Source organism: Manacus candei, unplaced genomic scaffold, assembly GCF_025592945.1.
Source record: "Manacus candei isolate 608988 ecotype Guabito, Panama unplaced genomic scaffold, ASM2559294v1 h1tg000028l, whole genome shotgun sequence".
NCBI lineage: Eukaryota > Metazoa > Chordata > Aves > Passeriformes > Pipridae > Manacus > Manacus candei.
The window spans coordinates 19,542,367-19,569,840 of record NW_026138076.1 but is presented as its reverse complement, the minus strand read 5'-3'; the positions used below and the strand labels follow the sequence as shown (position 1 = coordinate 19,569,840).

General features: G+C 35.7%; 1 protein-coding gene across 3 annotated transcripts in view; it reads right to left on the bottom strand.

Moving 5' to 3' along the window:
- Window positions 1–27,474, bottom strand: part of GLRA3 (glycine receptor alpha 3) — an 86,898-nt gene that overhangs the window by 18,740 nt on the left and 40,684 nt on the right. For all 3 annotated transcript variants that reach the window (XM_051790184.1, XM_051790185.1, XM_051790186.1), the window contains exons 4-6: window positions 20,695–20,918; window positions 17,750–17,832; window positions 8,385–8,522 (exon numbers count right to left, since the gene is read on the bottom strand). In XM_051790184.1, the coding sequence (XP_051646144.1) occupies window positions 8,385–8,522; window positions 17,750–17,832; window positions 20,695–20,918 (445 nt within the window). The remainder of the gene's footprint in view (window positions 1–8,384; window positions 8,523–17,749; window positions 17,833–20,694; window positions 20,919–27,474) is intronic.

The window sequence follows — 27,474 nt, the reverse complement described above, 5'->3', positions numbered from 1 at the left end:
ACTCCCCAGGGAGACTGGTGGTTACCCAGGTTAGATGCTTTTCTCTGTTACTCAACTACTGAATATTAGAGAAAGGCAGCAGTTGGAAGTCAGTCTCAGCACTGCAGTTGCAGCAGTTGCTGGTCTAAGTGTGGAAGAGGTGATAGTTTTTTCCCTTCCTGACTGACACCAGAACCACCCGCATAAACTTAGCTAATAAAACAGGGTGGAAAAAGAAAACTCTTGCTCTAACTATGTGAGCTTCAGATAGGAGGCAGGCAGCAGAGGCTGAGCTGTTGTTTCCCAACTAAAGCCAGCATCCAGCTGTGGACCTCTTTTCTCTTCCTGTATTCCATTTCAAATTCAAAGCCAGCTTAGCTGAGGTTTAATCTATTTGACTGGTTGCTTGATCAGAACAGACATACCCATGAAGTCATCTCAGCCGGCAAAGGAGATAGACAAGCATCTAAGAGCATTGCTCTAGAATTAATTTGCAGTACATAAAAGATAAGATCTAGTTGATTTTGATATGCACTGTAGGTGTCACAGAGACTGCCTAGGAGAAGGATAGGATACTTTCTGGTATTGTGGGTTTGCTGAGGCTGAGCAACAAATTATGACCTGATGGTAGTTTCAGATTAGAGTAAAATCTAGATGTGCTCACAATCCATAAAATGGACAGATTTTTGTCATGCAAAAGAAAGAAAAGCTATTGAGGGCTTCCTAAAGGATAAGCATTCTTTCCTGAAACAAGGTAACATTCTTTGTGTTTGTGAGTCTAGCCTAACCAGGGATTTAAGTGTGCTAAAGGCACCAAAAGTGCTGGCTTTACGAATGTTGTATCTATGCATGTGAAGTGAATGTAGTGGTGTATATGCATGTGATGGTGTATATTTCTCTCTTACCCATATTCTTTGGTAACAATGTTAGAGCTGCTGGGGTGGCATGATTCTCCTGCAATGTCCATGCTGAAACTAATAGGTAGTGGAAAAATATATACTGCAGTCAGTTTATATGATTTTAGTTCCACTCAGTTACTGCCTATATCACATACTGTTTTTTTAGTTGTCGCTGCTGTGGCCAACTGTGAGTAACCTAAGAAGAGAAATTTTCTACTTTAGCACATCTTTCCACTGCACAGTCTCCTCTGACCGTGGCAGGTGGTGTTTAAACAATGGGCTATGCAGGCAGCAATATGCTCATGTGACTAAAAGGTACTTTCAGTAGTGTGGGATGTGAAAGAGAAATCAAGCAGAAGTAGTAAATTCAGGCCCTAAAGAGTCCTCCTTTGCAGTTTCACCTGTCTCAAACTGTTCCAAAGACAATAGTTGGAAGGGCTTAAAAATTCTTTGTTCTTTTTCAGCAACCCTTAGGATGCCTTTTGGGGAAAACTTTTCTTACTGTAGCCCTACAATGTCATAATCATGTTCACAGTTCCCAGGAAGGTTGAGTAGCTGTTTTGGAAGCTACATAGAAAGTTTTCATAAGGGAGAATCACTTTAGAAAACTGAGTCAAGGAAATAGTGTGCCTCAGAAATAATTAAAAAAGGACTAATAATATTTATTAAATAACTATGAAATTAAAATAAATAATGTAGTAAAATACAAAGTGAATAAATATAAACAAACAAGAAAAGAACTAAGCATGCATTCAACTGGTAATTCATGCAGAATGGAGAGATATCTGCTGAAGGTTCTTGATACTGCTTTAGATACTAGTAAATGGTAGTCTGACCCTCCTTGCAAGTCATTGATAGTGCTAACTGATATACTGTGAAATATTTTATGGATTTAGAGAGGACTATGGCTTAAAGACTATATAGCTTGATGAAATTACATGAATCTATTTACTTAAAATTAGAATCTTATACTGGCTGAACAGAGATGATTCAAAACCTAAAAATTGAACTAAGTTAAGCATATCTGAATAAATCTTCATGGAGTGCTGCAGAGTATGTGCCTTGGATCTTGGAAGCAGATATATCATAGTCTGATTCCAACACATCTGTTAATATGGGTTTAGACTATACAATTCTACTTTTAACAGTGACAGATGGCCAACAAATAGCCAGCCTAGCAGCCAAAATATTGCTAGCTATGAAGATTTCCTAAGAGAGTCCTGGAGCAATTTGACTGTGAAGATTGTCCTCTCCTATAACACTTCATTTTCCCCCTTGATAAACAGTTAGAGACACAGGTTTAACATGAAATTAGGTACCGAGAGACAGCAGGAAAGGAGAAAGGGAGACTGAGACTACTTCAGTAGCTAGGATATGCTCAAACTAAATGGCTGTCTTAGATTTAGACCTCTTAATACAATAGCTCCTCCCATTTGTCTGTCTTCTGGAAATCCTTTTATTAAGCAGCTCAATTCCTCTACTCTACTAAACATTTAGGTTCAAAATGAGCTTGAAAATTGTATTAAACAGAGTACTTCTAGATGCTATTCTAAACCTCAGCAGTGTTTATAAGTTTTAGACTTGTAAAAACCACAGTTCCTCATTTCATGTAGGTAAGATAACATATTGCAAAAGCCAGCTAACACACTTTTCTCTATAGAAATAAAAGTAAAGACAGTTCTTTCCTCTAAAAGCAAAAATAAAAGAGTCTTCTTCTAAAATAAAACAAGAGGTGGACTCAAGAAACAGATTTTGTATGGAATGATGTAACATGGCTACTGCACTTTTTGACTTTGACTGTTTTCTAGTGCTTAATACCTTGGATTCACAGGTTCTTATTGAATAGTTGCTATTGCAATGCTTTGAGTATTCTTGTCTACTCTCTGCACCTCTGTATGAAGGAAAAAAGGACAAATATTTACTCAAAAAAATGTCTATTGCAAGACAACCTACACTAAGAATAATTTATGAGATATAATATATACAGCAAATATGATCTATCTGCAGGCCATCATAGACTTCCCCTTTGCTATATTTTTCCAGTCCTTCCTAATGCTGGTTCTGACATTCATCTCATCCTGGGTTGACAGACTTCAGTGTGATAGGTAGTAGAAAGCTAGTCTTTTATGTGTGTGTCAGAGCCCCAGACAGACGAAGTTTTGATCAGAATGGTCCTGAAACAAAATCATTCATCATGCAATTAAGTCTCCTGCATACATAGACCCTAATATTTTATCTAGTACACAGGATGGAATCACCCTGGCAAATGCTGTTACTGTCTTTAGTGAGAGTGTGGGTGTTGGCTCCAAGTGTCTTCAGAAGAACTGGGGGAAAAAAAGCCCCCAAACATCAAAGAAAAAACTTTTTATTTTTAAAGTTACTAATGTTGAAAAGAAATTTTCCAAGGACAGTTTTTTGTTCTAACTGAAGTTACTTTAGCCAAAAATACAGACAGTCTCAGAAGGAAACAAAACTGTATTGCCCTAAGAGGGACAACATAGACCACCAACACTTTCCTTTTGCCTTTTGTTGTGTGCTTTCTTTTTTCTCTGCATCTGCTAAAATAAGTTTGCAATTAACCTTTCTTGGCAACAGCATGTTATGTATCACCCTGCAATCATAATGGTAGATGATTTTCACAGAGAGCTTGAAGGAGAATGAAATATGTAAACTGTCTTTTCCATGAGACAATACCGTCCCTTTCTCTCCACACAGCAGAATCACCACACAGCAAGCAATCTACTTGATTTTACCTTATCTGACACTTCCTTTTTATTCCTCCCAGAATGTGACACCATCATTTGACAGGAGCTCTGCTTTACTTATTACTGAAATACAGTTAAATGCTTTCACTCCTTTTGTCTTTTAATGATAAAACTTCTTAAACAAAAAATACAATTCATAAATTATGCGCATGTAGAGCTCATTATTTCAAGAGATTGTACCTCTAAAATTGACTACATATAAGTTAATTTAGCTAAAATTATTTTCATACCTTTCTAGGAAGAAGTCAGGGTAATTAAAAACACTTGATTAGTTCAGTCTCCAAAAACTTTGCAGTTTGCATTTAATATAAATTGCAATTTGAATGTATTTTGCTGATAAAAACTGCTTACAAAAGTACTCACCTTTTCCTTGTCATAAAACAGATAAAACAGGTTGTATGTATCATCATACAGCCTGAATAGAAATTATGATTTTCCAGTGTTTGGCATATAGAACTAGACAAGTTGTCTATATATCTAAATATATATATCTAAAGCCAAAATTCACAAAACAACTCTAGGAATGTACTATCATTCAGTTTCTCTATCAAGTTTGTGGATATTAGTAGCATATTAGGAGAAATCAGTACTGATGTTGTGACCTGTCATTGACTACATAAATTCCTGGACAGGAAGGAAGTGTCTTTATGCAGCTTTTCAGGAACCAAATACTTGGGCAGGTGGTAAATTTAACATTGGTGTAAGACTGATAATGACTACAATAAAAGAAAGTTGAAAATAAATATGGAAAAGAGAAACTAATTTTTTTTTCAGCTTGATAAATTAAGGAAATGTGCCATTCATCAAGACTGCAATTATCAGAAATGGTCACATGGAATCCATCAGTTCTGGTGGTGAGTGTAGGAACCATAGTTCCACTGTTTCCAGGACCACTGTATCCAAACCTTTGAGCCAAAAAGCATTAATAGACCTAAGACAGTTCTGAGCAACATCATTCAAGTGCAAGTGTTGTGCATTATCCATGGAGCAGGATTAAAACCAAGACTCAGAGTATTTCTGTTTGTGCCTGTTAACCAACGCTATTATGCACAAATTCAAGCTATTGTATATTGGACTTTCTGCAGCCATGATTAAAATTATCTGTGATTGAAGTAAAAATTAGGTGAAATAAAAATTCATTGCCCAGGGGAGCAATGAATGTCACATAGGAATGCAGTAAAGCAAGACCATCCTTGTAACATAAATGGTTCATATGTGATTTTGCTGGTTGTTATGATTCTACTTCACTTCCCAAATGTGTCACTGCGGATATGCCTGTGGATGCAAAACATGAAAATTATCGGAAATGTTGTTGCGTCACTTCAGAACACAAGACTTGATGAGCCATTTTGCTGTACTTTTGCTGAAACTGTTATGTCTCTATATTTAGACATAGTTTGTTTTTTGATCTGTGGTTACAGTTATTCATTTTCAATTGGGCATGAAACACTGACAAGACACGCACTGATGAGTTTCCACAAGTTGTCCTGAAGCTTCATATTAAATTTTTTCACAGGGAGAATTTGGGAATTTTTTTTCTGTTTTACAGGATGTCTCAGAAGAATTTTCCATTCTGTGTTGTAACTAAATTTAATTTGAAAACTCTTCTTGGTCACTTACTGCATACCAGCTGCAGCTCTTTATCAATATTTCAAGAATTCAGTTTATCTAATCTGTCATAGGCCAGAGAAATAGACTTTACTTCAAGTTTTGAAAATTGATTTTTTTTAATTTTTGTTTCTTGTGTGGTGTTCTAAAGGCGTATCTGCCTGCAAAAGCTCATTGCAGGAGTCTTAAAAAAGCACATTACTGGTCACATATCCAAGTGACATAGTGAAAATAAACTCTTAGCTGTTGTTGTCTTTTAATATAATGTTTATGGGTTTTTGCCTACAAATGGTAGTTAATAATACTGGTTGTAACAAAGAAATAAAATGCATTCTTACACTCCTAGAAACCAAACCTCTTGAATCTTATTAAACCCACTTTATACTGAAGACTTGAATTAAAAAAAAATACTCTGGATAAAATACTGTTGTCTTGAAGAGGAGAGTATCACAATTAATGTAGTCCTGCATGAGCAAGACCATCTTTTTTTATCTGATTTGTCCTGCCAAAGTTCTTCTAGATCTGTATCTCTAATTTTGTTGCTGTAACTCAGAACAGGCCACTCTGCTGCTTACTCTGGTGAGGACATACCCTTTTGTCTGCAGATGGTGCTGCTCAGCATCACATTTTTCTCCCTTGCCCATCACAGGCAGGTTCCACAGTTGTGCAATTGTCTTCTCTTTTGCTGACATTTTTTAAAGTCTCCATCGTCTAGTTGCATCCAGGGTTCCAAGTTTTCTATGTTAGCAAATACTTTGACTTTTTGTGGACAAATTGTCCAATTATTCTTTCAGGAGAGGCACGAACTTCATCCATCTTTTCAGGATTGTGGGTTGCACTGATGCTTTACAGCATGCTTGGCCACAGAAATGCAGTTTGGCCAAAGCAATACAGAGTACAACAGACTGCTGATTGGCCACACAGTCCTCTCGACTTATCACGGTAAACCCCTTCTCCCATCTCAGTGTGACAGAATTGCACAGAGATAAGCACACTTGTCTTGTAGCCACATTTTGAGAAGCGTGAGGCTTCACATGCCTCATGTTAATAACATCTGTTGCTCCTGCTTCTCAACTCAGTTTAGGGGCACAGGGAAAAAGCAGTAGAATTAAGTTGACCCCATACAACCTAGTGTAGTATGCCTAGGTGAAGCATGTTCTCCTATTTTTCCTTAGAAGAAAATTCATACCAAATTAAAAAGGCTTGAAACATAGGTTGTGAAGAAAAATGTAATGCCTCAAAAATATTGAAACAATGAAGTTTTAATCAAAAAGATAAGGTTTAAACCATGATGATTATAATGTGAGTTCTCAGACAAACGAGTAAGGGTACAACTCAGTTTTTGATGAGGTGTTTGGAAATCACTGGAAATTATGAAATTTTAATACAGATTTCCATTCAGCACCAAATTACACACCATGTAAATGTCTTAATTCCTCAGTTAGAGATTTTTTATGCATCATGGTATGCAAATGAACTTTGGAAAATATTCTATATCATGAATTCGTACTTGTTAATATCACTAGACAGGGTATAGAAGTGCAATTACAGGCAGATGTTAAAATGGCACAAAAGCAGGAGGGGGATAACTTGCCTGTATATCTCAAAAGGAGACAGTGGAAAATAATGAAAATAAAATTTTCTTATTTGTCATAAGGATTATGGTAGAAACAAAAAAAGGAATAATAGGAAATTCTATATTATCATTAACAAAGAGATGTTTGAGTGAAAAAATTACCCTGCTATAGAATATATATCTCCATTTTTAGAATGTTTTTAAGGATTATACAGATATTAGTATTTGTACAGTAAAAATGTATGTTAAATATTTCAAATTTATTTTAGAGAACACTTCAAAATGTCTTTATCAATATCTTTCTTCTCTAAATGGAAATCATTAGAGAACCATTTTTTCTCTTAGGTCACCACAACAGTTGTGATAAAACTCAGGGTTGAAAAGCACTCATCCTTAATTTTGATCACAACCAGACATTCCTTATGGATACCACCTAGTTAATTTTTTCCCCCTGACATTCCAGCAGAATTCAAATGAATCATTCTAATCTTAAATTTTAAAATACGTTTAATCTAGACTCATGTTGGAGAGCAGAATTTAAAAGATACATGGATTAGAATAAAAGATTTCTAGATTTTTTTTCTTGAGACAAGATATAAGCTATGCATCATTAGCCATTGCTACATGTTTTTTGAGGATTATTATGCTTGAGATTGTGCAGTTATTGAAATAGTTTTTTACAATTAAAAATGAGATAACTATATAATTAATGTTAATTCCCTTCTTTTTCAAATAATCCCAGAGATAATGAACTAAATATCTCAGTTCTACAAAGGCTTCAATTCAGTATCATAAATCATAGAATCGTAATCACAGGATGGCTTGGGTTGGAAGAGACTTTAAAAATCACCTAGATCCAACACCCTTGCCATGGGCAGGGCACCTTCCACCAGAACAGGTTACTCAGATCTCCAGCCACCCTGGCCTTGAACACTTCCAGGGTTGGGGCATCTACAACTTCCGTGGGCAACCTGTTCCAGTGACGCATCACTGGAACAGTTAAAGGATTTATTCCTAATATCTGATTGAAACCTACTCTCAGTTTGAAACCATTCCCGCTAATCTGCCACTGCATACTTATGCCTAGTTTTTACACTTGGGCACTGCACACTAAGCATGATTTCAGCTTGTTCACGTTGGCCCTTTATGAACAAGGGCAGGAATATCTAGCTTGGTAACCCTGTGTCCCTTTTTCCTGACTGAACCAGGCTATGATTAGTGTGCAGCATATGGACCTTTGTATTTCAGTAGTGCTTCAGATCCAGAGTGCAAATGTGGTCATGGCACTTGCTGAAAAAACAAAACTCCTGACTGAACTGCTTCTGAATTATTTCAACTATGTATTTTCTTAAGGTAACTAAAATACAAGTTTTGTCAGTTTTAAGTAGTTTTGTTTTGTTTGCCAGTTATTTAAGTTATTCTGCACAATGCACCTGTACATTTTAATGTTCTTTGAAGTTCAGTGAGAACATTTAGAAAATATCCCAGCTGTGACATTTATTATAACAAAAAATATTAAATGTTTTTCCTATTGTAATCACTAATATGCTTTCCTACCTGTATTATAATGCTTGGTGCAGTAACATAAATCCTTTTCTTCTTTCAACAGAAACTGTGGTAGAGTGAGACCTTCTGCTACTTGAACTGCTCCCTTTTCTTGCCACTCAAAAATGAGATCATTCATTGTGTATCCAACTAAAAAAAAGGATAAAAAAAAAATAAACTGTAAGTCAGTGGCAAACTTTGAAAAGCAAGAATGTACCAAACTATAATGTTTTAAGTAAATTTCATAAAAAGGAGGTAATACAGCTTGTACCTGTTAATCCTGAATTATTATCTGCCATTCTATACAATATTGAACAAGAGAAAAAAAGAAAAAGGCTTTCTTATGAATCTCTTTTTAAATCTTAATAATTGGGTGGTCTATTAATGGATTAAACCAAAGCATCTAAATTAGCTAAACCTCCAGGTCTCTTGGGTGTTTGGGAACATCTTATCCTCCCCAAACTGTGAAGGATAAAACAGGCCCTTCACACTCAGATCCCTTCCTCCTTTTACTACAGGTGAAATGGTGGATAGTCAAAGCTGTTTTTATGGATTTATGTCAATTTGAATTGTTAGGTGAAAATTCTTCAAAAAATGCAAATTTTTGCAGCAGTAGTAGTCAAACTGAAAAATTGCTTTTCTCTGAAACTGGAACAACACATGGGAAAGCAATTCATTGTAATCTTCTCATACTAACTGTCTGTGACATATAATGATATTAAAAAGCATTCAGTTTTAATATTCCTGCACTTATCCATACCTCCTGCATGTGTGTATAAGATTAAATATAACAGCAAAAACCATAGTAATCGAGGGCCAGACTTTGCAAAGGACAAGTATTTTTCCTTCTATTTTCATCTCTCAGATGAATATTTGCATGGGATATCATTGGGTAAAATATCCCTACTTCCTCTGAATATATTAACTCTCCAGGATAACCCTGATATTTTATTCTAATTCTTTTTCTGAAAAAATTTTATCTGGTTATTACAACTGGAAGAAAAAAAGGTTTCCTTTTCTCATTCAGGTTTCATTAAGACTTTCTTAGAATCTAATAGATATGAACAACGTGATATTTTAAGACTGAAATCTAAAACTATACGGCTTCTGTTGTTGTAACAGGTTGAATGACAAGGGTACACAAATACCAGAAGGAACCAAAAGGAAAAGGGAGCAATTTTTTCATCTAATTTATATAGCTTTCATCTTCTTTGTAATATTTCCTTTCTGCTTCAGTGTGACGTTAAAGAGCTGCTGAAGACAACCTACTTATAACCAAAAATCTTTTAACCTTTCAATGACAAATACTGTTTAAAGTGTATTGTTCAGAACTTACTAAGAGTAACTGTTTGCCCACAAATACTGACATTTTGAGTTCCAGTGAAGAACATAACATTGTTATGTGAGCATAAATCTTACCCCTGTTATATTCAATTACTTCATTACTCTTTGAATACACCTATAAATGCCATTCAGTCATACCCAGTGACCTGATCTGCTGACCTGAAATCTTCAATACACTTCATCTTTTCTGATCTGTCTATGTTGAATGAACCTAGAAGGTAAGAATTAGTGTTTACAAATTTTGAAATGCTTTCAGCACTTCTGCCTTCTAGATTCTTGATTTTCCTTTTGAGAAGAACCTTTACACAAGGTATTCACAGAGACTCAGGCTGACTTTTGGTTTACTTTGATATTTTGTTGGGGATAGATGAATATGCTAAAGTGAGACCATATCCTTTTAAATAAGTATTTAATTAAGATCAAACATTACTCAAGTAATAAAATCATACATCAACTGTGCAAGGAGACATTTTTCTATCTTATTGATTGCATGATATTCCAGAAACACAGTCTAAAAATTCACTATTAAATGCCGTAAACGATGAAAAGTCAGAAGTATATATCTTATCAAACTTTGCATGAATTCAAACAAAAAGCAGTCATGTGTAAAGCAGATTATCATTTGAAGCATGTAGATTATGGCCAGAGGTGATATCCCCCTGAATAAAACTCATTGAACTGGCAAGAAACAACTGCTGCATCAAAATGTATTTCACTAAATCAGATTCATTCATCTCTAATGTATGCTTTTAATTTTGATTACCCAGCCTGCCCACTAATTCATCAAGTAAAAATAATGAAAATTAAAAAATATCGGTGTATTCAAAATGCTGATGTAGTAATTAATTTTTGTCATGTTTACATTTTAAATACCAAAATATAGCTTTATCATTCAATACTGTAACTTCAGTTTTGTGAGTCAAGGTCGTAGTTATAACGTAAATGTGTCTTATAACATAAAGGACTTAATGGAGATGCGAGAGATGTGAGTTTACATTATACCAAATAAATTTAAAATAGTATAATGTTTCCACTAGGTATGTTAAATTAACTTGAATTAGATATCAATTAAATTTAAATGGGAAATACATGGCCCTATCAAATGTGTTCACTGAATTATGGAAATCTGAAGTCTTGTAATAGTCCCCTGGGGAAGTTAGAAAATATAAATTATGCAAACTTACTGTACTATTTGATGACACAAATTTGTCTCTAAAACTTCTTTAGTGATCAGTGTTAACAAGGAGAGGTATTCTTGATTTTACAACTGAAAATATTTCATTATTTGGTATAGTTCCAAATGAATTGATGATCTCTATTTTTTTCCAACCACTACATCATTCTTTCCTCTGTTATTATCAGTGGCTGGGAAATACAATGTTGTTTATGAAAGTCCTAGTGGTTACATCTTATCGTTGAAAAAAGGACAGTCAGTCACTAGCCTAGGTAGTATATGAGGGTGCTGATCACTTTTAGTTGCTGATGCAAAAAATGAACCTTTTATTCTACATAAATAGCTGAAAACAATATTCATCTAGCATGGTCTGTAGGACCAGGCCAACCTAAACTAAATCAGGTGGGTTAGTAAAGACTTCTGTCACTGAAATGCGGTGTGCTAGGGTTTGGGTTGCAGGGTATAGATGCATGAAGGTTGAGAAAGGAAATAGAACTGCCAAACTGTGTTTTGTGGGACACAAACCAGCTACTGTGGCTGAAGAGCGCAGTTTTCAATGTATTTTGTTTTCGTTTGGCTACTGTGCAGGTACTTGCTCTTACTTAATTCTAAAAAGTTATCACTAATCACACAAAATCTAAGTGGTGTAATCATAGGACTAGAAAGAAAGGACAGAAAAAACAACATTGTTATGTTGAACAGTGGTGTTCAGAAGGTACAGGACTGGTTAAATTACATTAATACTCTTCAGACCGAAGGTCTGAGGTCTAGCACATCTGAAGTGCAAAAAACAGGTGGTAAATAGTTGGTAATTACGTGACTAAAATGTCATCCAGGGAGGAGAAGGTTGCCAGAGGGAGTATTTCTCAGGAACACTCAAGAACTGTGTGAGTGCATGGTACTGTAGCCTCTGTGCAAACAGCTCTCTTAAATGGACAAGTAATTTTTAAGTGGCTGAAGTAATTCCAGGTAATTAGCTGGATAAGCATATACTGGCAGACTGAGAGCTCTGCCTGAGATGACTATGAAGAACTGGCAAATTAAGTAGAAATTAGAATTATCTGGAAGGGAAGAGGGCCTGAAACAACTGGGCATCTTGGATTTGGCCTACAAAAATTTTACTTTAGAAAATGGTCTGCCAGAGTTGGTGGTAATCATGGTAAAATAAAAGTAAAAGTCTGAGTGGTCACACTAATGGAGAGAAAAGGTAGAAAAATTAAGGCCTCGACAAAACGTGGTTTTCAGGACTTGTGCCCGGGATGGTTGTTGCAGGATTTTTAATATCTGGACAACAAATAAAATGAACAAATAGGGTTCCATTTGAACCACATCTATCCACATGACTCTGCAGAATGTATTGGAACTAAGCTAGATCAGTTGCATACATGCATGCTAAGAGTAGGAAGATTTTATCTTAGCTAATTCAATATCAGCGGTAGGCATTAAAAGCCCATTATCTCATAGGTAAGACAGAGACCATACAAGAAGTTTGTCTCGATGATTATTGAAGTGTCTAACATCTCTTCTCCTGCTTGTCCAAGGACTACATCGTTACAGAAAAACAAAGTTTGCTATTCAAGGCAAACAATTCACCTGCACCTTCAGAGACTCCACACTTTTGAAGTGTCATTGTCTTCCCAATTCCAAGATAATTCCTTTTTTACATGTGCTGACACAGTCTTATTTGCTAAGTTCATTCATTTTAATCACCTTTAGCATGACATTCCAAGTCACAGGGAATAAAATTTTTGAGCAAACTTGGGCTAAAGCTGAATACCGATATATCTTGTAAATTTTCTGTTTTATTACAGGAAGGCTGTGCTTCCCTTGTGTCATTTTACAATCCCTACAGGTATATTAAGACCCAACTCTTTTCCTCATGTTCAAGAAACAAATACATAAATGGCATTAAACAACTGAGCAAAATATCTAGTGTTTTTGTAAAAGAGAGTTTGGTTCAGCTACAGAATTTATTTTTTAATTTTTAATCCCAGTGATTTATTTAAATTCCATTCTCATTTATTTAATTTTTAAAAGTAAGGTACAGGCCCAAAAGTAAGACTGGATTTAGTCAGCAAACCAAGCCATTCTTTAGGTATCCAGCTGATGCAATGAATGACTACAGTCATGTTGACTAAGGTTATTTCACTCCTCTTCTGTTAGGCATCACAGCAGTTTGCCTCCAGAACAGGATGCTTAGACATTACTGTTCCTAAGAACATGACAGATATTTGAATTTTGCCTTAAATTCCAGGCAACATAGCGGGGGGAAGATATGACAGAGCTAACAAATCTGGTTTTGGCTTGGGGTTAGAAAAAATTCTACCATATGCACTAAAAATATTAGCTTCAAAAATCAGCTGTGATTCATTTCAAGGCTAAATTTATGCTGGAGCTCCAGGAAAGCAGGATTCTATGCAATGTACTTCTGAACTGCTTTGCAAAGGGTCTGCATCTTGCACTACCCTCTAAGTCATTCTGATGGCGTTCCTTGGGAATTATAGGTTTATCCCTCTTGGCCTGAATTTCAGAGAAGAATAACATTTCAGGCTCAGCACACTAGCACATCTCTCAAAGCTAATATTCCTTGCTGGAGTGTACAGATTTTCAGCTGTCAGTTTTATATTAGTTTCTGTATATTCAACAGCAGTTGTACAATTACTGCTGCCCTTTCAACCTGTGTTGGTCAGGAGCTGAAGACTACGAGTATCTTGATCTTTGTAGTTGCATGTCAGGTCTTGTTTCAGATAGGCACAATAGGTTGAGTTACCCATCTGCAGAGTGGAAAACACAGGATGAGTTGTTGACAATTTTTATGCTACTGAAATGAAAAGGAGAGAAGTGGTATGGTTTCTATATTTGCTGGCAGAGGCAGACACTGACCTGGTCTGTCCATAATCTCTGTCATTCAGGTAGAGACCTGAGGTTTCCTGGCTGATAAGAAATATGCTCCAGTTCTTTTATCTTATGGTGTCTTTGTGCTGTTGTGGGAAATGAACAATGTGCACATCATTTTCTGTAACACATTAGTTTGCACCACTGCAGCTTGCCTACACATCTTTCCACTTGTACAATCAACAATTAAGAGGTTGGTGGGAAAGAAATAGTGCAACTCAGCATCATGTAGTATGGAATTAATTTTTTTTAACAATCCAAAAGACAAGAATATTATTGCTTAGAAAGACTAAAAAGCCTTCATAAATCAAAAGGGAAAATAAAAAGACCATTGTTTAATTTAATAATAAGCATCAAATTAAAATTATGCAGTAAGCAGGTGCTTTTCATAGTATGTTTCTTTTCTTGTAGCTGAGTTATTATTTTCATTATTTTTTGAGAATTCAGGAATATTAAATGTCACATAAAGTTATAATTGTAATATATGAATAAATAAATGCTGTGAGATAAAAGTGAAACTTAAAAAAGAGAGGCAACAAGCTCTAGCACATGAAAGAAAAACATTTCTTTCCTGGGAGACAGGCCACAGAAATAAATATGTATCTAGCTGGCATTTCTTTGTATCTTATTCAAGCAGAATGAAATTAAAATTATCTCGCATGCCTATAGGCTGCCCTAGTGTAAGGCAAAGAAATGTAGAAGGGATTATTTCATATATGCATTTTCATTTACTTTCTTCCTAAGATACAAAAGCAGCTTATTCTAGTTGCTGAGGAACCATTTGTTAAAATAAATCCTTTAAAAATAGAAGACATTTCCACTTAAATATTTTTCAGTCTCTTCATGATATAAGTGAATTACTTTTACTAGGGGCAAATACAGCTACTTAGGCTGACCTTGGAAAAAACAGAGCCAGGTAAAACTAAAAATATCATTTGTGAAGAAAAGCTATAAATGAATTTTCCTCTTAGACCCTCCTATGCTGGAGCAACAGTATCAATATTGAAGGAAAGTATTTAGTACTAAAAGAAATAATTATTTAAAGCAGAGGCAAAACGCATCATCTCTCTAGGTAACTGTCAGTCCTCGTAACCTGGAAGTAAGATGAGTAAGAAAAAGATGAGTGATTTAGTCTAATTTTCTTAATGACACATACAGGAGCAAGGTTTTCAAGATCAGATACATTTTAAAGAAACTGTGAGATAAGTGGGCCTTGTAAATTCATAATTGTACAATGTTCGACCAAACTTGGCAGTTAGTGGAAAAAACAGCAATGATCACAACTTTAAAAAGAAACATCTGGAAGCATGGCTACTGCTGTTTTGCTCCTGCAAACACTTTGATTTTTAAACAACAGACTGATGGTCAGATCATTTACTCAGGATATGAGAGGACTGTGCTCTCAGTTTTGAAACAAATGTCTTCCACTTCCCCAGACAGGGCAATAACCACTAGGGTTATGGCTTTGATTCCTCTGTTTACATTGTCTCATTGTGCACCATAAAATGCAAGTTAGACAGCCACAAGAGAGTATGACGCTGTGGCCTAGAAATTAGAGGTGCTTGGATGGATTCAGGCTCTCAGGATTATGTCAGTTCATACCTCAGGAATTTTATGGGAAAATGCCGAATGCACCCAACTCCTTTTTTCTTCTGTAATTTTAAATAGAACTGAATGCCTTTTCTTAGCCAGAGACTCTGGAATTTGAAATACCAGAAAATATGTCTGGAATTGGAATGTTTCTGCTCAGCCTTTTCAAAGTATTGCAAATTGGGTAGAGTTCACACTTATATAAGCTTTTTTTTTTCTTTTTAACCTAGTTACTCTCCTGCATAGCACGTAGATATTTTTTGTAAACTTCCAATTTGTCTATTTCCTTTCCTGTCCTTCCTGTACAGAGAAACTGGCTATGGACAGGTGAATTCCTGCTCTTGAAGGTCTAGGATCTTGGAACTTAGGTCACTGTACCTATCTGCTTTGGATTTGTCCCAAAATAATTTTGGGGAACTCCTGCCTTGCTCTTGCAAACCCATCTGGTTATTCCCTATTAGACATGTAAACATAGCCAGAGCTCCCACATGCTGCAAAATTTTCTGCCTCAGGTCACTTTCTTTTTTCATAGTTTGTTTTTTGCTGTCTGAAGTTACAGGTAGAACAGAATCAGACAAGGTAATATGGGGAAAGCTTTATTACTTGTAACTTCCTTATGAAATCAAATTTGATCTTTCTCTGTAAGTAGAAGACTTTGAAGCACTCATTTGTATTTTGTTCAGCTCTTCTTTTGTGAGCATTACCTCTCTCAACTATGTCAATGTGCAGCTGGGAATTTACTCCCACTGAATCGAACGATTAAAAACAAGACTACAGTGAAAAATGTTCTGCTGAAAAAGACAGTAGAACATCTACAGAGCTATTCAGCTAATAAGTGTTGGTTCCCTATGGTGCAGTCTGAGGGAATTGTGGGCTCCTGCAAGGTTTTTATAAAGCAAACCAGATGCCTGTTTTATCAAGAATGCTCAGTTGTTGCCTGACCTATCCTCACAATGGTTGAAAGAGAGGTAAAAAGCAGTTCAGTTTTATGAAGTTGTTACAGCAAAAATTTCATAACTTTTTAAAACATTTTTTAAAGTATACCTTCTGCTCGTTCAAACATTATGATACTTCCTCTTTGAAGCATAATTATATATAATGAATATCCCTGCCACCTGCATGTATTCTGATACAACTCCCTCGTATTAACCTTTTATTTAGTCACTTTAATTATGCAAGCGACATAGGTTATTGCTAGGATCATCTGCCTGGGTTGACCACAGAGTTTTGCTTAAATTTTGGATATATATAATATTTTCCTAAATTCCTTGACATTTGCTGCAAATCTCTCAATTTTTGTCAAGAAAATTTCTGCTATCAGATTCAGCCATTGCCCTCATATTGAAAGCCTGCTTCATAATGTTACCATCTGTCCATTACAGTAAAAGACAGATCTGGCTTTTATACTCAACCTACAATTTTTTATAAAAGCATATCACTATTCATACATTGAACAGTTCTGACATACTGGCTGATAGATAATTACCTGTCCCTCCCCTAAGATGCTACTTTGCTCCCGTAAAAGAAGAAAAAATCCAAGAAATACTTTAATCATATTATGTGTGTTGTGTTTCTCATCTATAATATGCTTCAAATATTCCAGTATATTCATTCTATATGCAGATTTTTTTAAAAATATTTTGAAATATTTACAGTTACTAAAACTGTAAATCTAGATAATTTAGATGGATACTTCCTAGTATGTTTTGCCCCGTCACTAATTTTCACAAATTTCAGATTACTGGAATCCTTCAAGGAATGCTTTACTTTATTTTTGTTCTTTGCATCACTGGGAGGATTTTTCCACTAGAACTCTCTTTCAAAGTCCTCTCATTTTAAGGGAAATGGCAATTTCCAAATACTCATATCACAAGGAAGATGAAAATTTAATGCATATCTATGCCTTTCTCCTCATAGATCCTCTGTTAGCTCAGATCATAACATCAGAGAGAAGAGCTGATTTGTCCTTTTGTGAGTGTGTGTATGTGCCTTGAAATGGCATAGCTGCTTTACAGTTTCCATTCTCATGTTTCTTTTATGCTCTCCCATATTATTCTCCTCCTGCACGTGTGAACACAGGGAAGACTTATGGTGAAACTCTATATGCAGAAATTTTGTTTGAAAGTAAACTGTCGTTGGGTATTTAAGTTTAGTGATAACTTCAGATTTACAGAAAACTATTGATTATCAGTGCAAATAAGGATGAAAATATCTCTTCCTCTGAAAATCATGTATATTTCAGAGATTCTTTTGGTAAAATAGAAGATTCATTTTGGAAATTTATTTTTGTACCACTACAAGGGATTTTTCTACCTCCTGCATAGTTGTAATCCCTGCAAAAGTATTTATTGGATAATATATTACACAAACTTACAGCTTTCCAACTGCATTATACATGTTTGCACATCCATTGGAAAATTTTTGAGATCCATCGGACAGGACAGTATTAAAGTCAACCTGAAAGAACACAAAACCCCATTAAAAATATACCACCAAAATACCATAAAACTGCGCAGGAAGAATGCGTGAATAAATTAGAAGTAAATAGAAATAGAACACGTTTTCATTAGAAAGCTCTCAAAAAGGATGCATACTAGCTGAACCCATTTAACTCACTTAGCTTAGTATGATAATATGGAAAAAAATTATAGCAGACTTTCAGAAAAACAAGTTTTTCAGTAGCGTTGCCTAACTTTATGAGAAGTCTAAAAGAATGCAGCAACAGCGTGCCTTTTTGTACTACAGCAGAGTTATTGTACTGTTTCAGTATTTCAAATCCTTGACATAAAATTTACCCAAATCTGCAAGAATTTCATGACATATGTCAGCTGCAAATTATGGTGGCAAAGTAATTAATGTAGTGTTGTCCTAAAATAAGGTACTTAAAATGTCAACACAAAGGTTTAAGATAGCATTTTATGATTTGGATGGTAAACTGAAATATGCCTGTAATTTTGAACTGCAGCTGTCTTTTATGTTAGTCCTGATACTTCCCGTGAAATACTTCACAACTTGTGGGCAAAAGAGGTATTTTTACATTTTATATAAATACAATAATTTATCTTCAGAGTAATACTTCTCAATGGAATGAGAAAGAAGAACATAAGAGATAAAGGCGCGTGTTTTCCCTCACTGGCCATTTTTAGGTATCCATTCATCATTTGTGGACATTACTGTACTGTCATTAATCAGTTCAGTTGATAGAATGTCCTACAAAAACCTGAGGAACTTGAATTGAAGACCTGACATATAAGGCTTTTCTAGCATGGGAATGCTCTAATCCTCCTCTCTTAAACCCATTCCCTTGTTTTTGTCATTGGGGCTAAAGGGAAGTGGGCAGTAGGTGGCAAGTATGGCTGTATATTATTTTATGTATTTATTTTTTTTTGCTGACCAAATCTTCTCGATTCATTCTTTCTATAATTTCTGTTTAGCCTGCAAGTGACAGAGCTGTAGGGTAAGAGACTGAGGAGGGAAGTCAGATCCAGGCTCTATTCCCATGCTATTAAAAACAGCTCCTAATGCAAAATCAGACTAGTAGGCTGGTAACACAGCAAGTCATCTCAGAGAAGATGCACCTGTATTTTATGCTTCAGTAAATATTTTAGTATTTTGTATTAAGTATTCATTGAAATAGGCACTGTAACCTTCCATTATTTTCTTGTCTGAATTGTTCAAATGCAATTAGGGGAGGAGACATTAAGGAAAGAAAGAAAAAAGCAAATTTAGAAAACTTCTTTTTTTTTTCTTTTAATATCAACACATTAGCTATTAGCATGCCTCCTCTTATCAAAAGCTTAACTGACTGAAATGCACATAACAATTAAACTACATACCAATAGTATGATTTTAAATTTGTTTCAGAAATTGCAATAGTCCTTAGTTAAATCATGGCAACATAAACTTTCTGGCTTCATAAGAAACACAGGAACCATCTGGTATCTGCTTTCATCACATTCAATGTTTTCTTGTGTAATTTAATATTATAATATTTCTCATGTTTGGAGTTTTTTTCCCCCATTTCACCTGGGCACAAACTTGGTCTGAATTCTATTGAAGTTGCAATCCAAACTTGCCTCAGTTGAGGGGTGGGGTCTATACCCTGTGTTGTATGTATCTGAAAGGAGTAGGGCAAGGGGGAGGAGCTACTTGATTAGAGTGGAACAGCTGCCAGTGCCTCTTGGAGTGACTTAAACAGTCTGGAGATAATTGATTTAGATCTACTTTCTACTTGAATCCAGAGACAGAACCCTTTTAACTTTCTTTCCATCTGTTTCTAGTGACAGAATACAGGTTGTGACACTGAAGACTCACTATGTTCCCAGAGTGGCAGATGAACCTCCTTTTGAATATGAAATGCCCATAAGAATTTTCACCCAATCCTTTTTCCTTGTGTAAACTTGAAAAGATGCTGCCCACTTGGAGGGAGGGAGGAAAGAGGCTGTCTTGCCACTGATACATCCATACAAATCACAAATGTTTGCTTTTTTTTCTGGTATACAAACTATTCCTGATATATCTTCAAAGAGTCTGATTACCCATTAATTAAGTGTCATAAAAACGTGCAAAGTAAAACACTAAGTGGACAATAGTATATTTATTTTGAAAAGTGTAACATTTTGCACTGCTTCAATACCAAATCTATACCATGTCTAGTGGGCCATTAGTATACTTATATCCAATATATTTCTCATTAGATTGAGTTTTTGAAGACAGTGGTAAAATGCCTACTGATGTCTGTATCTGTATCAATAAAAGTGGTAAGAATAGAAGACAAATGAACTATGATAACTAGATTTTGTTAATACTTATGATTGCTGCTTATAGCTTCTTAAACCTTTTCAAAAGTTTGCTTTCCACTTTTCTCTCCAACTCCAGCAGTAAGTAACTAATCTTTAAATGTCATACTTCCTCAAACAGGTCATGTTTCCATGTTGAAGGTCAACTGCAATATGCAAAAAGGCGAAAGAGAAATAACGTTTGATTGTCGTGACATTGAAGGCTACAGACTGTGAAACTCATACATAGGCCAACACAGATTATAATACTAGAGGACTGCTTGCTCTGTGCAGTATCCTAGTTCCTCTAGGCTCAGTACTTGTACTTTAAAATGGGAAAGATACTTTTCTTATTACTTTTACTATGTGCATGCCTAATGAAGGATCATTTTTTGATTTAGTATTAACAGTAATGTTGACAATTCTATGTTCAAAACTCACGGATGATACTTCCACATGACTAGCAACTGAATATATCTTTTAGTAATTCTTAAGTATACTTTTGAGCTTCTATCTGAAAGTAATTTGATTAGAGACTTACCTGATGGAATAAAGTACATTTCCATTTTTAAAAATCCGCAACAATTTATTATCTGTTGTAACTTCATGAAAGTTGGCACCTTTTTCATTAGCAAAGAACAAATCAGGTTTCCAAATTGAATCCAGCATGGATGGATCTAAATCTAAAGAGTCATCTGGATATTCACTGTATGCAAGGCGTGGATCATTCCAATTCTGACGGAGAAAGATGTTCACTCGGTAATCCTGAATGAAAGAGAAAACAAGCAGAGCTTTATCAAGCGTAGAGATTCAGCTTTTATTTCATTTCTTAGCCATGTAATCCCCTGTCCATCTGTGGATGACAACAGAATTACTTAGCTGAGTGCCAGAATGATACCTATTTATATTAGTGGGGACACAATGGATAAGAATAACGATGTATTTCAGGACAATTGAAAAATCCCAAGATAAGGAAATCCAACCTCCATGTACAGTTCATAAAATTCCATATAACTCTACCCCTACCACAACTTTGTCTTGAAATCAAAATAAGCATAAGAGTTTTATGGAGTTATGTTTTTCTGCCCAACTCCTGGCAAGGGCATTCCCACTTCCTTCTCTTTGTCAGTGAGAACCTGTCCCACTGTAAGAGAAGTTAAATTAATTTCTTTTTTCTCTGTCTAATCCTTACATATTTTAGAAGCCACTAGGCTTTCTCTACCTCAGTTTGCTATTGAAAACTATATGAGCAGTAACTTGCCATACAACAGTGTGAGGAGGACACATGTTCCTCCTCTGTTCAAATACGGTGGAGATCATATAAGTCCTTATGAAAAATTAGCCTAGTTACATGTGGAGGCACAGACAATCCTGTCTTAATCAAGGGTGCTTTTATAGAGAAGACAAGTGGAGTGCTTCAAACTTCTGGAATTCCTTTTGGAGCTGTATATACTTTCTGTCAGAGATGTTGTATTTATGGCTGCACACTTAAAACTTTACCACTCTGAAAAATGAAAATATTTGTTTTTAAATAAAAGTGAATATTAGCATCTCATTATGTTGTAGTTAAAACTAAGACTGAGCATAAGGACATAGGAACTATATTTTTATTGGTCATAATATAATTTTCCTCATTATTTGAACTGCATTAAAGAAAAAAGAAAAAATAAAAAAGAAACAAAGACATATTAGCGGCAGAAGGGAAAGGGTACTGATTGTCAGACCTTACATGACATTTCTGAATGTAACAGAAGTAAAAACATCACTGCTTTATGGTTAAAAATGGAAATGAAAATTAATTTTAATAAGAATACTTTTTGAGTCAGAAGGGGAAATGAAGTGTGCAGGGCTGAGCAATACAGTTTGGCCAATAACTAAGGGTACTAGTTATTACAGGTTAGAATAGCTAGTTTAAACCTCACTGGTGTAGAAAGCCAGTGTTGTATCAATATTGATCTTAGGAAACTTGGAACATGCAGCCATACAGTTGTGAGAAGCAAGCCAACAACAGGAACCTCAATATGCAACATTTACTCATGAGAAACAGTTTTCCATATATGCAGCATCCTGCTAGTTTTGTCAGTTTAATTATTCATCTTGAATAAGGGTAGTTGAATATGCAAAAACATGCTTATGAAGTGTTTGTTGCTTATGATGAAAAAATACTGCACATTTTATAGAGAAAATCCCAGTAGAGGATTTTATATTCACATAATCTTATAAATTTACAAGACAAAGAAATTGGGTGGAAAACTACACCTGGAGAATGAAATTGATTCAAATTACTGCTTTCAGCAGACAGGAAAAAGGCTCTCTAACCAAATGGAAGCATGCAACATGAAATGCCATGTGGAAGAAATGTAGGATTTGCTAATCAGCTGTTTTAAAAATATAAAAATAGTTAACTAATTTGTTAAATACATACACCCCAACCTCCTTCAGGAAAGAATTGAAAGACATTTCCTTTCTTTTTCATCATGGGTAATGACAGCCTCAAGAGACACACTAAGTTCTTATGAGAAGCTGTTAGTATTTTCCATAATTAGCAGCATGGCATGATGAAAACAGGGCCAGGCATTTGTACTTTAGAGACGTAGAAACAAGCTTCTGTTTTTTGTTTGTTTCTAAAGTAAACCAAAATGCTTAGACAAACTTGTGCTTCAGGGTTCATACAACTGAATTTTTGGTCTTTTCTAAAGAGGGCATGATAACCACTGAAATACCCTTATTTCTTTGCATGATATCCCAAATACCACGTAGTACAAGTTGCCTTTCCAGATTCATGTATAAAATCAAAAGGACAGAAAGAAGCAGGATGTGGGAGCAGTGATGGCTCTCCTGCCTTTCTCAGCATGGGAAATCCTTGTACTAAGGAAACACTTGCTCTAAACCTGGAGTACTAGGTGGGAGCACTGCAGCTCTCAGGACTTTATCTGCACTTCAGCCCAACCCAAGCTCTACATTTTAATTTGTATAACCTAAGGTGTGTCTATTTACTTTATTTTTCTCAGTAGAATATGAACAGTTTATGAATGGGATTAGTTGTAATCATATGTGTAAAAGAAAACAGGTGAAAAATGCATAGCAGAAAGTTGAAATGAAAAAGGAAAGTGGACGAAGAAAATGATGGAATCTTTTCAAGGTTATATTAAGTTGTTCTATATGTCAGTTTGAATAAAGTTTATTGGTTTAAATTGTTTCCAGCTCTTAAGAGGAAAAAAGTCCTTGTTAAATTTCTCATTGAAGCAATTGAAGCTATTTTTCATCGTTCCTTTAAAAGTCTGACTTAAATTGGCTCTCATTATTCACTAAAAAAAATTCTAATCTATCAAAAGGAAAGAGATATATTTGACTGCTATTTTATGAAGGACAAGCATTCATCATCTCAGTTTATAATTGCACATTATGAACACAAGGCTTAATTGCTTTAAACAAGTAGGGTTGTTTGACGCAAACACAGACACCAGAACCAAACTGCCTGAATTGACTTTTTATCCTACAAGAGGCTTGCTATTCTGATGTGCTATTTGCCTGAAAGGGTGATTCGTAATTCAAATAACTGTGACAGGGATGTTCCCTGAGGGGAGAGAGAAATCATTTAAGTTGTGGTGACTTCCAAAGCCTTGCTTGTAACCTTAAGGCTGCCATTGTCTGAACAGCTGCTGTACCCTGATTCTACAGAACAAGGCTGCTTATGGGTCTGCACTTGCTTCACCATACCTCAAAACCCTTTAGCCACAGGGTGAACTTTCATAGAGGCTCAGGATACTGATCATCTGCTTCATAAGGCTCAATAAAATAAAAATTGGAGATGAGGTAACTGCTCTTTGCTGCCAATGCTGAGGCTGAGGCCCTTAGGGACTCTAGTACTAACATTTTGACTAGCAATTTCCGGCACACAGTGAAATCTGACACACTTAGAGAATATTTTGATTTCTACTTCATGATACTTGTACAGATACAGCCATATTACCATAACATACTGATACCTTAGAGTTTTTAGGATTTTTAGCTTTTTGTAGATTTTAATGTTCCTGGGGTTTTCCTTCACTTTAGACCCTTACTTTCTCACAGTTTGTGCGCCACATTCCTGAATCTTTGGCTTAACCATTTTTTGACTTTCTTTTCAAGGCAATAGATTTTAGCAAGGACATTCCATTGGGATGTGCACCTGGACCGGAATAGCAAGAGATAAGGTAGACAAAACAAGATAGAAGGTTGAAGGCCCTTGGAGGTGCTCCAGTGGGGCAGTTCTAAGGGTGGTACCTGGGCAAAAAGATCTTAGGATTGAATGTCTCCATTAGATATGACAATTACTAAAAGACATAAAAGTGTAAGAATTCTGTATGTAGGCATGTGCCTTTGTACTCCATGTACTCTTCATTAAAAGAGTTGCTCTCTATCATATCTAATATTGCCTGGAGAGTCCTTTTCTCCCGATTTTTTTTAGGCAACATACAGAATATAACTTTACGAAAACATTTGCACAAATCCCTAAGATATGAATTACCTAACTCTGTTTCTTTAACACATTTTAATATACAATGTGTCCTTCTAGATATGAGACAAATATTCCAAAATATGCCTCTCATTTGAACATTGAATATCACCTGCTCTCATAATTTTTGTATGCTGTTATTTGAACAGTCATCAAAATTTCATGCATAAATCAGAGAACCCTATCTGTTGCCATTCCAAATACTATTTTGACTAATTTTGACTAATATATCCTTCTAAGTGAAGTTTACACTTGTCTTTTGCGTAATATAGTCAAATGATTCTTCCTTCATTTGTTATAACTCACTGTAAAATTTTAACAAGGAAATCTTACAGACTTTTGAAGAACACTGTTAAGAGTAAAGGTAAGTCACTATAAGCAATATTGTTCTTGTAGGGAACTTTTTTTTAATCTGTTAACTATAGCTCTTTCTTGTAACGAAAGCTCATTCTCACTGCTGTACAAGAAAAGTTACTGTGTTACGGAACAGTAATTGTTTTAATTTTTACTGGTGAGATTTTCTAAAGTTACTGTCTCAGGCTCTGAAAAACATGTAACTTGACATGCTTTTTACTGCTGTCTTGATTGGTATAATTAGACAGGATGCCCTGTGGCATGGTAGTACTTTGTGGTAATAACATCTTTCCATTTTAAATTTATACACTGGTCGTAAGCACTGTGGCTGCACTTTAGGTAACTAATTACTTTGGGAAAATTAGTGCAGTTTTCTCAACTTTCCTTTACACAGCTGAAAATTTCAGACTGGACCAAAAATTATTCAGCTAATTATTTCAATATGCCTTTGATGAAAGGTCTCTAGTATAGAATCTCAAATATTTAAATTTAAGTAAGCCACTCAAATGAACAAATAATTTTCCATGCAGGTTGCCAATGCCATTGCAAAATCAAAGTAGGAAAATCTTGAAATTCACACTAACATTTGAAAAATAAAACTATATATGTAATCTGAAGGATTCACTTTTATTTCCTCATGTTTAATAGTTGGAATTCAATTGTTACTGATATTATTTATGGTGAAGCCCCATCTCTAGTCGTACCTGTTCCAAAGAATATGCAGAAGAAGGTGCAGAAAAGGATGATAGAGGAGTGGACAGGATAGTCAGTTCTGTCAGAGTAGACAGGAAAAGTTGGATTTCTTTAAACTGATAATGTAAAGAACTTGAATTATGACTTAATTGATTACTTCATTGCCACTTGTAAATATATCAAAAGGTAAATACTAGAGGGAGAAAACATTTTAAATCTAGAGACAAGAATATCCTTCCTTAACTATCAATAAATTTAGGCTGAACTGAGGTGGTTCCTCTTTTTGGTTATCATGCTAATAAGCTGGTGATATTTTCATTAGTATGATTTATTATAGCAAATAAGGGGACTCTTTATTTTTTATTACATTTTGCACTATCACTGGGTTACTGTGTACAGCATAAGAAGGACATGGAATTGCTGGAGCAAGTGCAGAAGAGGACCATGAAGTTGGTAAGAGAACTGGAGCACCTCTGCTACAGAGACAGGCTGAGAAAATTGGGGCTGTTCCACCTGGAGAAGGGAAGGTTGTATGGAGACCTTACAGCAACCTTCCAGTGTCTGAGGGAGGCCTACAGGGAAGCCAGAGAGGGACTCTTGAACAGGAACTGTAGTGACAGGGCAAGGAGTAATGGGTACAAATTGAGAGAGGGAAAATTTAGGTTAGATACTAGGAAGAAATTTTTTACTGTGAGGGTGGTGAGACACTGGAACAGGTGGCCCAGAGAGGTTGTGGATACTCCAAACCCTGGCAGTGTTCAAAGCCAGTTTGGATACGGCCTGGTCTAATGGGAGGAGTTCCTGCCCATGGCATGGGGTTTGGGATCTTCAAGGTCCATTCCAACCCCTTAATGTTCTATGATTCCATGATTACGGGCCTGAACTGCATCTAGAATAGCGCATATGTGCTGTATGGCAGTTCAATTAGTGAGTGAAAACCAATTACAACAAGTTCCATGCTCCATCATTAACTGTAACTCATTAATCTGTCAAAGATTTACCATAGTAGCTAAAGAGAAATTAACTGTGATTTAAATCAATTGCTGAGTACTTAACTTTAATTGGCACATCAAATCTGTGTCAGAGTACAAAGGTTTGACTAATGCCAAACGTGCCTGACAACATGCTTTTCTGTATGAAGAGCTGCAGGGCATTCACTACAAGAAGCAATGTAGATAGACTGTTGATTATGATAAAGAATTTGTCTGACACAGAGAATCCTTCCTGGTGATTTGTCGTTGGATATTTCCATAGGTAGAATCTCTCTTTCCAGAACTAAGTATGACCTTATTGCTCTGACTCTGGAATTAGGAACTCATAGAGAGGCTGAGAGCAATTGCAGTACCGCACCACTCCCTCAGTAAGAGCAACTTTGTGAATTTTCCAGAACCACGATTCCTCCCTCAGAAAGCAATGTCTTCATCGATGGGCCTTGGGAGAAAACCTTCCTCTTGCAATTTTTGTTTCTAATCCTGCGACTCCTGCAATTTTGCTGTATTAGGGAAAGTATTAAGTTCCATACGCGAAGACACGGAAAACTTTCCTGTCTAGCCCTGCCTCAAATTAGTTGGCTAAGCACTTTGTTGGTGATTAGGATCGTCCAGATTTCATCCCTTGAAGGCTGAGGATGAGCAGTAAGGTCTGTTCAGTTCCTGGATAAAAGCTCTTAATCCTAGACTAGTTTGAAAATTATAGGTGCTCCTACTCCCTCCGTTAAGTAGGACAGGCCAGATGGTTTGGAGATTTGGGTGAGGACTAACTTGCATCTGATCTCAG